The 11,275-nt window shown below is 44.3% G+C and overlaps 1 protein-coding gene across 2 annotated transcripts in view; it reads right to left on the bottom strand.

Moving 5' to 3' along the window:
* LOC147892644 (transcription initiation factor TFIID subunit 6-like) overlaps nucleotides 1-11,275 on the bottom strand; it is a 90,320-nt gene continuing 79,045 nt past the window's right edge. The window contains exons 10-11 of one of the 2 annotated variants that reach the window (XM_087386987.1): nucleotides 559-673; nucleotides 1-466 (exon numbers count right to left, since the gene is read on the bottom strand). In XM_087386987.1, the coding sequence (XP_087243113.1) occupies nucleotides 117-466; nucleotides 559-673 (465 nt within the window). In that variant the 3' untranslated portion in view covers nucleotides 1-116. The remainder of the gene's footprint in view (nucleotides 467-558; nucleotides 674-11,275) is intronic. The other variant, XM_087386986.1, reaches the window with a different exon arrangement.

The following is an 11,275-nucleotide window of genomic DNA, read 5'->3' as shown; positions in this document are numbered from 1 at the left end:
TAAAAGACTTCTATTCCCCTTTTTTTAAAATTCTCAAACCAACCTTCAGATTTGTCAATTACACTTTGCAACAGCTTATGCCCATACACTATTTCTATTCAAGGAATTAAACATCATTATATAAAAGTAGATAACGCACTATTTGGTACAAATGGAAGTATTCCCTCCCCAAACAAATCAATCAAAGATGCAAAAATAGGCCCCAGATCAGCATCCTCTTTCCATGCTTCCACCAAGGTATGACTGATACTCTGTGTTGGCAATTGGTTCTTGTTGCTGCCGCCTGCACCATTGACACTGTCATCTCCATCTTTTTTCATAACCTTACTGCACTCTACGTCACCTTGTTGCAAATCACAAGTTGACAGCGAGGAGTTGCAGATGGGTGCACTAAGGCCAGTCAAGGATAAATTTTCAGTCATCGTCTTCTTTTGCAGTGGTAGGGCAGAAGCATTGGACAGGTGATCTGCATTCATTCAACCAAAAGAGCAGCGTTCTGCTTTAGCACTAAGGAGACACTCCTGACTGCAAAATATGAAATAATCCATGGTAATGAACCTGCTTTCGATGATGATGTTGCAACTTTTCCTTTCCCTCTGGAGAGTGAAGCATGTGTAGAAAGAAATAAAGGACATGCCTTCAATCTTGAAGACATACACAGCCCGACAGCATTCTGGACACAAAATCACGTCAGATTTTCAAATGGAAAGAAACAAATTGTGTAAACAAGCACTGGAATCCAGACAATAGTTACTTTTATTAAACCTGTGATTTACATAGAGCCAAGTGCTACTTCCTCTTCTTATGTTCAATCCACTCATAAAACCCCCCATCAGTCTTTCAATCAAGCACATTGCACCTCTGAAGACCAAAAACTTCAGCCTTACTATGGCTACAATTCAGCCTTATTCCTCCTCCATAGTGAGACAATGTGAAAGCAGCAATTCAACTTTTGGATCGTAATACTGTGAGAAATTCCTGTAGAGACCCAAGCCATAACAATATTACTGAGGTTGCTACCATTATTCAATCTAGGGTCATGCAGCTAAGTACTTTCTCATTGATTGCTTTAACTTGTTATGGCCCCTTGGGGTTCAACCATGCTAAGCTATGCTGTCTGGTTGCCAAAAAGGAGAAGGCTAATCAAAAAGTAGTCCACATTCTCTTTATTCCAGCTACGACTACTTCTGAAGACTATGCCATTTCATTTTAGTCTCTCCCAGACGAGCATCCAAGCATAAAAATGCTTAGACAATCTAGCTGATCTGCTCAAATCCTGATATTTGTTAATTTCACCTCGAGGGTAGGAAAGGCTGCAACCTCTTGGAGCTTCAAGTATAAGTTTGCTATTTGAACTTGAACATATAAGACCGGTTTCAAACATGAGGAGGTATTTTCTTCAAGCCTCATATAAGACTGGTTTCAACTAGGAGTAGGAAATGTCTTCAAGCCTCATAGTCTCTTGTAGCGGGAGATAGACTATCCTCACTCTCTCTCCTGCTCAATACTAACTGCAACTGCATGATGATGCACTCAATACACAAAGTGCTGCTATGGATGTGAGTGAGAGAATTAGAGGGAGAGAATGCAGTGGACCTCCGAAGAGGAAATAGATACAACTGAATAATGAATGCCCAAAGGGCTGAATACAACTGTATGAAGGACCTGCAACCCTCACTGCAAAACTGGAAGACTAGACTACCTAGAGGAGGTGAATCCTCACTAGATCCCTGAAGAGGCTGAGGCTACCCTCCTGGTCTGCTGCGGGGAGGCCTGGGCTTTGCTGTTCTGAAGGCTTGAAGGCCTTAGGAGTGGATGAAGAATGAGGGCCAAAGGCTGCCCTTTTATAGGCTGTTAGGTAAGCCTGGCCGACTTGGTCAACACTGACCGTCGACAAGGTCAAGCAAAAAAGTCAACGCGTTGACATTTGTCCCCAAAAGTCAACTCTGTGTTTTTTAACCTGTGATGATGCGGCATTGACTGTCTGTTGACTGCGTGCTGATTGCTGACTGCGTAGGGCTTCGTGCATGGATGTACAGATGCTTGCGTGGAAGTTGACCTGGCTGCCTACACTCGTGACATCCCATTCTGTTGAAACTCAAACTAGGGTATGAAAGGGGCTTCCCATCGTGCTAACGGAGGTGACTGTCTATGGTAGACTGGATGATAAATCTTGATCTGAATGCCTGGTTCATGAATCCGAAAGTGATCTCTTAGTTCATGAAACTTGATCTGTAGGAACTGAACTCCGAGGTCTGGTGCTCACTTTTGGTAAGGATATTGGCTGTGGGTTAATGCTACAAGATGTTGCTCCATGTGGTTTTCCTCGGTGCATATGGGTGATAGGGACACAGGAAGATTGGGTTTGAGAGAGGCATCCTAGTCTTATTGCAACCATGTTGCCTGCTGTAATCTTGTATCCTGTTGTCCGATTGTCTTGATGGCGCCGGTCTCGAACCCCTTGAATGATAGATATCAAAGGTCAAGGTGGAACACCTTTACTCCAATAGATGAACTTGGACCCATGGCCTGGGATTTTGACATCCAAGCCTTGGTGCTGATAATTTGGTCGGACTTCGAACTGGTGCCACCATCGTGCTCCCAAGATGACGTCCGCAGCCTGAGTAGGTGCGACCCTGAGTGGCCGACTGTGTACCCACCCTGAGATCTTCACAGTGGCTGAAGCTACCTGCATGTTGCTCTCTATCTATTTCCCTGGAAATGCACCATTCAAGGCCATTGGTTCCGTTGGCATAAGAGGCAATTGAGCCTTCTGAGCTGCTTTGGTGGAGATGATGTCCTCGAAACTGCGTGAGTCTGCCAGGATAAGGACCTTTTGACCACTAACCTGTCCATAAAACTGAAACATATTGGGAAACTGACGAGGCTCCCCCTTCTGCTGAGCTTCAAGCTCTTGGATGACTACTGAGGTTGTCCCTGTAGTCTGGTATTCATCAAGCTCCTCAATGACTACTGAGGTTGTTGAAGCTTTGCTGAACCACTTCACGCGGCTCTTGCTGTTAGAAGCTTCTGGTAATGCGGGCAATCTTTCTTATTATGGCCCGGCACATGACAATGGAAGCATCGGTTCTCCTTGGCATAGAGTGCTCGTGTCGCTATATCCAAGTACAAGAGAGGGCAAAAATGATGATGGTGGCATTGTGGGTCACATGCTGCTTGAAGGACTGTGCCTGTGGAGAGATAATTGTGCCTGGCTGGCACTCTGCCACGTGGCAGTGCTGACTGGGCAGCTGAGGTGAACATGCTAACTGGGCAGCTTACATGGCAAGATAATTGGGCATTGATGTGGCAGTTGTGGATAAGGTGCCATGTGGCCCAAATTTGGCCAAACTTTAACTCAACCAATCCCCAAGATAACCTAACCAACCCCAAAGCTAACCTAACCCAAGTTAAATCAACAAACCCTATCTCCTAGGGCTGGTTCTCAAAACGCCACGTGCCCTTTCCTAAGGTTTGAGAACCTTGGAGAAGGAAAGACGAGATGACGGAATCGTGACAGAGGTGCCTCTGCTGTGGAGGCATCTATTGGAGCGATGAAGCTCGCTGCTGCTGCTGCTGTTGCTGGACAGTTCAGGTGGTCAATGCATAGGAGCCGTTTTGCATGCTAGAGTTGTCGTAGAGGCTTGTTGATGGCGGTTGGCAATTTGCTCGTATCGTTGCTGGAGCACTTTTCGTTGATGATAGAGGAGGCCGCGTTGAAGCGTGGCCTCATTGGAGCATGGTGTTGTGCACGGGTTGTCCTTAGGCATTGAAAATTAGCCATTGAATCGCCTGGTGATCTACGTGTTGGAGATGGCCGCTGCAGTCTCGTATGGCATCCGGAGCTTGTTGTAACTCGTCGCTGGAGGAGGTGGAACATGGAGAAGTTACGCTATGTTGAGTTAGGTCGACGACTGTGTGCTGGAGGCCGGTTGCTCGTCGGGGAGCCTTGGTCATTGAAGTCAGAGGAGCATGAAGCTCGCCTGCAACTATTGCAAATCTGCTCTGCTATTGTAGTGTGGTTGGTTGGCGATGGAGCCGTGGCGTATGGAAGTCATTGAAGAGTCGTAGAGTTTCCTCACTGCTGTAGCTTAGGAGCTTCTTGAGGCTTGGACGTCGAGTGGGCCGTTGATGCTCAGGCACTTAAAGACCAAGAGCCGGTTGTTCTCTGGGACATTTGCTTCATGGAAGCTGCGGTCTGTAGCTCGTTGTAGAGAGCCGATAAGGATGCTTCCTTTGCTCATGGGCTAGGAGACTAGGAGCCTGTTGTGAGGCTTGTTGCCTTTGTTGGCTATGAGCTGCTTTGTAGAGACCCGTCAAGTGGCTGAAGCCACTCTTGGAGTATAGGCTCCAGTTCGAGTTGAGGAGCCAGTCGTTGGTGGCTGAGTGCCTTTGTGGGTGTTGTTGAAAGGCCTTGCATGGAGGCGTTGAAGCGAGTGAACGGGCCGCCAAGAGGAGAACCTCACAAAGCTCCTCACCAAGAGCTTACAGAACGAAACCATGAACCTTACACAAATATGAACTCTAACTTCAAAGAGAACCCATGGGACTTCATATTACCGTGACTTGAGCTCCAGATATCAGATCTGGGAGTTTTCTGAAGCAAAATGAAGATGGAGAAGAGCTCTACGATGAGAGCTGAAGATGGAATGAAGATGCCTCGAAGAGAGGGCTTGTGCCTTGACGGAAGCAAGTGCTTAACGCCTTAAGCAAGGGCTTTGGCTCTCTCTGACGGAAATCTCTCTCATGATGGAAGATGCCTCACGCAAGGAGGGCTTGACACTCATGAAGGGAGTGGAGCACCATAATATGAAGATATACATGTGAACCCTTAGGGTTAGGGTTAGGGTTTGCCCCTATGTCCTAGAGGTATGGTGCAATTTACACCATCCTCAACGATAGCTGCATCAACTTGTTGGATTCTTACTGCACTCTCTCTCAGATGACTTACTTCCTGGAGTTTGCTATTATCTGAAAGTCTTCTGAAGATCTTTCAAGAACCGACTGAATGAATGGAGTGATGGGCAATGCGAGCTAAGCGTGTTGAGCAAGAGGCAAGACCTCTCTCCCATCTAGACCACTGCATATAATGAGAAGTACCAAGTGATCTGCCATGATCATCAAGTATACTATCATTCCACATCACAGGCTGTCTATCAATCTCTTCATGAGAGGTAGGCAGCACTCTCCGAAGAGTACTCCTGACGCTGCCCCAAGCTTTTAAGATAGCAACTGCGTAAGGAAGGAGAACAGGACTATATACTGCGAATGAAGAAATATTTCCATGGTTCCTGTCCTGGCAAAAGTAGTATAACCACCACCTTACATAATAAGGCTCTGCTCTACAAGTCTAGGTCTATTATGTTAAGGCCTCCTTCCTTCGAGAGAGAATCAAAGTCTCCCAAGCCAACCTGGCTCTGGTGTCTGTCAAACCATCTAGTCCATTCCAAAGAAAAATCCTTATAGGTCTTTTTAGCTGAGTGATGCAATCCCTAGAAAAGCACGAACAAGAGCAGACAAACCATGTGATGGCTAGTAGGACCCGGTTGACTAGCGGAGCTCCAAAAAAGGAGTTTCCTCTTGATACTCTCCAACACTAAGGCAAATTGCTGCAAAGGAGAGATGCCCACACTAACCTGGCAGCCCAAGGACCTGACAAATACACCCTCTGGATCTAAGTGAGAAACCAAAATCAAGCCCCCCAGGCTAGAGTGTCCTCATCTCTTATTCAAAAGCCATTGGATTTGTTCCAACTAATGTGTGCACCTCATTGCCATTCACTACAGGATCGGTTGATGCATGTTAGGGCTAGCTAACCACCCAACCATTGGGTCGGGTCAGCCAACTAACCAAGTCGGGTTAGACCGACCAGTCAACCATGTACAGGTCAGGCTAGTCGGCATGTCCAAGTCATCCAACCAAGGTGCCCCTTCCCTCCTATAAATAGGCCTTATTTTGCACATTGTTAGTACCTTTCAGAGGCACAGTTCTGTCTTTGTTGGAGGCTCCCAAGGTGCAATTCAGCCTTTGGTTGTATCTTCAAGTTGTGGTTTTTCTCAGTAGTAAAGCCCAACACATGTCTCTTGCAATCTCTTGCAAAATATTGTACCATTGTACTCTCTCTCTCTCTCTCTCTCTCTCTCTCTCTCTCTCTCTCTCTCCCTCCCTAGGTCAATCAACAAATGCAAGGCTTGATTGGCAAGAAAGGATTATTGCACTAGAAAAGTATTGATCTCAAAGGAACTTGTTAACTAGTTTTTTTTTTTTTCAAAGAATTGTTCACTAGTTATGCACGTGTATATAACTTGATTTTTTACATCACTTCAAATAAGTCTCAATATTCATCAAAATGAATGAAGTCAACTTCCTAAACAAAGATTTCAAGGAGATTTTGTAGGCGAAAAGTTGTAAACAACTAGTATGTAGTTTGAAGAAGTGATTTATGACCCAAGCAAGTGCCAAGGTATTATGACTAAAAGATCTCCAAAGTGTTACTGGGATACATAAAGATGTGGAAGACCTCAACATTGGTAATAACTATAAGCTGATCAACAAGATCAAGGTTCCAACCTATGTAAATCAACAAATAGGATCAATTCCATTACATGCTGAGCTTGGAAGCATAGAAAATATGGAAGATTAATTATGATACTATATCCAAGGAGGTACATCAACTTTAGGCTGACGTGGGACACAAAAGTATTCACAATATTCATCAGAACTTGTTCAATAAATTGAGTGATCTATTCCATGATCCTACTTTGAAAAAATAAGCTAGATCTACGGTGATCTATCTACCTGATGACATCAATAAGACCAGAAGTATGCTATTGCATTTGGTCTATTAGTTCATGGCAAGTCTAGATACTTGACGCTAGAAGACCGTCTTCATGTATCTATGTGGCATCCAAGATCACAAATATTACTAACAAACTTTGGACAAACACCATTCTTTGAATAAAACTCACAATGTAGATAGGGGTAAGAAGTGAAGGCAGGACGCCTACAAGAAGGTACTGTTAGAATTATTATTATATTCTCGGCAATGGCCAATGTATTGTAATAAGTAGGTTAGGGTGGGAACTGGCACGGAATGCAGGACTGTCATACGGAATGTAGTACAGCAGCAGTTCACGGACTGTCGTACGGACTGTACGAAATGGCAGCAGAAAGACTAACTGTACGGCGCTGATGCAACACGAGTACGTAATGCAAGGTGTACAAACAGTTTGCACGTGCGGGCGCTGACAGGTATGGCTGATAGGTACGGAACCGTATGGATGCACGGATAGCGACGCTGGAACAGTATGGAATTGTACAGACGAGCAGGAGCGGAACTTGAAGATGGAGCTTGCGGACTGGAGGCAAGAGGTCGGGCAGGAAGGACCTGCTCTGATACCAAATGTGAACAATGGAGAGTAGAGAGCAAGAGTGTGAGCAAACGTAAGTGTACTGAATAGAATAAGTGTGTACAAAAAGAGAATGAGGGGTTTTGTCTAAGTGACAAAACCCTATCCTATCCACTAATCGTAGTTAGGGATTGGACTGTGGTTAGGGAGAAAAACTCAATGAGTGCCATTTCGTACGAGTACCCAGCAGCTTTCGTCGTTCGTACATACGTACGGCTTCCGTACAGTAGACTGCACTTCAGCCGTATAGCTCCCGTCAGCTGTCCGTACAGCCGTATTGTACGGACTGTTGCAGTTTTTTGGAACAAAGTGCCTTTACAAGGTACTCTAGCAAGGTGGTTGTTTTCAAAGCTTTCTTTGCAGGTGGACATTGGAAGGAGTTTTTTGTCAGGCATTTCTGCAGAAAGCCATTGTTTGGCTAGCATTTTGGGTGCAAATTTGGGGCTTTTGCATATTTTGCAGAGAATTGCAAAAATTTGAAGCTTCTAGTTCATTTGCTCCTTTCAGCTGCAATTTCTTGCAAAATTTGGGGCTTTTGCATTTCGCATGCAATTTGGCATTTGGGAGATTTGGCAGTTTTGGACTCAATGTGAGTCAAATTGCATACTTTTGCCACTTTTTGCAGATTTTTAGGCATTTGCAGAGCATTGTGGTGCATTTCAAGCCTTTGATAGGCTGAGAGAGTAATTGTCACTGTGGGCAGATTTTCTTTGGCAGACTCTGGTTGTGCATTTTACATCCCAGGAAGGGATTTTACTTGTCTAGTTTGCTGTGTTTTTTGAGTTTATCTGGCAAAAATGGCTCATAACAACCCCAATGAAGTATTTGGAGTCCTCACAAAGGAGGATAAGTTGGAGGGCACCAACTACTCCTTGTGGAGTTTTACGGTTCGCAACATCTTGGTTGGCAGACATCTTTGGGATTATGTCAATGGAGATGAGATTCTGTGGCTACACCTATCACTCCTACTGTTGGAGGCAAGGGTAGAGGTCAAAATGCAGCACAAGTAATTGGAGCAGCTATTACTCCAGTGGCTCCCACAACAGTGCAGAAAAGATGGGATTCTAGGGATGCACAAGCTCTTTCTGTGATTTCTCTTTCTGTTAAGAGGTTCATTATTCCTCACATTCTGTCATGCAAGACCTGAAAGGCAGCTTGGGAGATTATAGAGAGTACGTTTGCAGCAAGAAATGATGCCACATTCTCCTTCCTGAAGAGAAAGTATCTCATACGCAAATGGATGAGCGAGATTCCATGAATGCTCACCTCACAAAGCTTCAAGATTTAAGGGAGCAGTTGTTGAATATAGACTAAGTTATTCTGGATTCAGAGATGATTACCACCACTCTGAATTCTCTTCATGAGTCCTATCTTGGTTTCCACACCTCGCTGAATTTATCATTGAGGGGGGGCAGCAATCCTCTCTCTTTTCACGAGTTGGTAGGACTTCTATTGCAGGAAGAGCAGACATGAAGAAATATGGCAACACGGGCTGGCAAGCATGCCATGCTTTCCAAGTTTAAGCCTAAAGGAAAAGGGCAGCAAAAGCAACATGCCAATCAGCCCGCACATCAGCATAAATCAGATTCACGACAGCCCTCTTATAAGGCTAAGGGTAATGCAGATAAGCCTAAAAAGGACATTTTTCACGACTTCAAGAAGCAAGGTCATTATATTGGTGAATGCAAGAAGCGCATACCTAAAGAAAAGAAAAGGGATTCAGGTATGACTGTGTCACATGCATCAGCTCCTAATGCACATGATGGAGGAGATGTTATAGCCAACTTTGTGGAAAAGCACTATGCCTTTTTGTCTTGCATTTTAGATTTTTCAGTGGGTAGTTCAAATACTACAGCCACTCTTGATGATGACCCGTATGCTTTCTTGACTTGCAATTATGACCCTTCAAAAAATGCATGCTCTCTCAATCTCAATGAGACACTGAATACTTGGTATTTTGATAGTGGTGCTTCTAAGCACATCACCTCTAAGAAGAGTCTTTTTGCATCTCTGCATCCTCCACCTACTAAAAAGAAGGTGACTTGTGCAAATAATTCTTCTTTCAATGTGTGGAGTGGGGGACATCATTCTCACATCCACTGATAGCACAGATTTCAGAATTTCAAATGTTCTTTATGTGCCAGGTATAAAGAAGAATTTACTTTCAGTGTCCTCTCTCAATAGAGGAGGATTTCAAGTTATATTCGATAATGCTAAGTGTGCAGTCATAGACAAAGAGAATGACTATGCTTTGATGTTGTCTGGCACTTTGTATCGGGGTCTTTTTCAGCTTGACATATATGAGAAAAGATTCGATCTTGCACTTTCAATGAGCACTCCCACTGCTGCGATGCAGAATGCAAAGGTAAGGCATGCAACGTATGGACACATGAGCTATGGCAGCTTAATGACACTTTAGAAGCATGCTATGGTTGATGCATTGCCTCCTTTGGAGTCACCTCCTCCTCATGCATGTGAGGATTGCATCCTTGGCAAGATGCATAGATTTCCTTTTTTTAAGAAGGATGGTGCAGTAAGAGCTACTAAAAAATTATAGCTCATACACAGTGATGTCTGCGGTCCCATGAGGACACCTGCTTTTGGCGGTTATCTCTATTATGTTACATTCATAGATGACTTCACCAATTATACTTGGGTCTATGGTCTTAAGGAAAAATCAGAAGTGTTTATGCATTTCAAACACTTTGTGGCTATGGTTGAGAATCAGACAGGACTGAAGGTGCAGACACTTCGCACAGATAGAGGAGGGGAGTACATGTCTCATGAGTTTGAGGCATTTTTGAAGGAGAAAGGCATCACGCATCAGCTTACAGTGAGGCTTACACCTCAGCAAAAAGGCAAAGATGAGCGCAAGAATGACACTCTTATGGAGATGGATAGATGCAAGAAGTTGCCTCACAAGTTTTGGCTCGAAGGCCTCATTTGTGCAAATTATATTTTAAATCGGGCTCCCAGGCTTTGAAGACAATCACTCCCTATCAGGCATAAAGCCTTCAGTGGATTACTTCAGAATTTTTGGTTGTGTTGCATATGCCCACGTGCATGTGGAGTTTCGACATAAGTTGTCAGATAAGGCACTTAAATGCATATTTGTCGGGTATAGTGCACAAACCAAAGGCTATCGTCTCTAGAATCCTACTTCTCGCAAGATTTTTTTGAGTACAGATGTTATATTTTCAGAGAATTCAGCACATATATTATCTGAGACTCATGCTGAAAATCAGAATTTACAGCAACCTCCTCCTGATCCACATGCCCTGATTCAGCCACAGGTTGATTTTGTACCTCCACAAGGTGTGGATGAAGTTGTCAGACAAGAGATTCGAGAGATACATGCAACCAAAACAGTTCCGAATTGGTTGCTACAGACTCTCAGGGAGAGTAGGCTTGAGGAACCATTGCCTGGCAGGACTCGTAGTGCAGTAAGGCATGCAAGGGGGGCTCTTTCTGTCGAGACAGCTTATGCAAGTACTCTTCTTGATGAAGAAGAACCTGACTCTTTTGAAGAAGCCAAGGATAATGTGCATTGGATGTGCATGCTATCCACAATGAATTGCAGTCCATTGAGAAAAATCAGACTTGGGATGTTCTGGATTTGCCACCAGGTAAGCATGCCATTGGTACCAACTGGGTTTTCAAAGTGAAAAGGAAGCCAGATGGGTCCATTGACAGGTACAAGGCAAGGCTGGTTGCCAAAGGCTCTGCACAGAAGAAGGGCATAGATTATGAGGAGCCTTTTGCTCCTACATCCCGGATGACCACCATAAGGTCAATTATTGCCATGGCTGCAAATTTTGTTTGGAATGTCCATCAGTTGGACATAAAAACAGCTTTCCTTAATGGGG

Source organism: Dipteris shenzhenensis, chromosome 16 (genome assembly GCF_047967505.1).
Source record: "Dipteris shenzhenensis isolate YYH24624 ecotype China chromosome 16, Dip_SZ_1.0, whole genome shotgun sequence".
Taxonomy (NCBI): Eukaryota; Viridiplantae; Streptophyta; class Polypodiopsida; order Gleicheniales; family Dipteridaceae; genus Dipteris; species Dipteris shenzhenensis.
The sequence above is the reverse complement of the archived record's forward strand: the minus strand, read 5'-3'. Positions and strand labels throughout refer to the sequence as shown.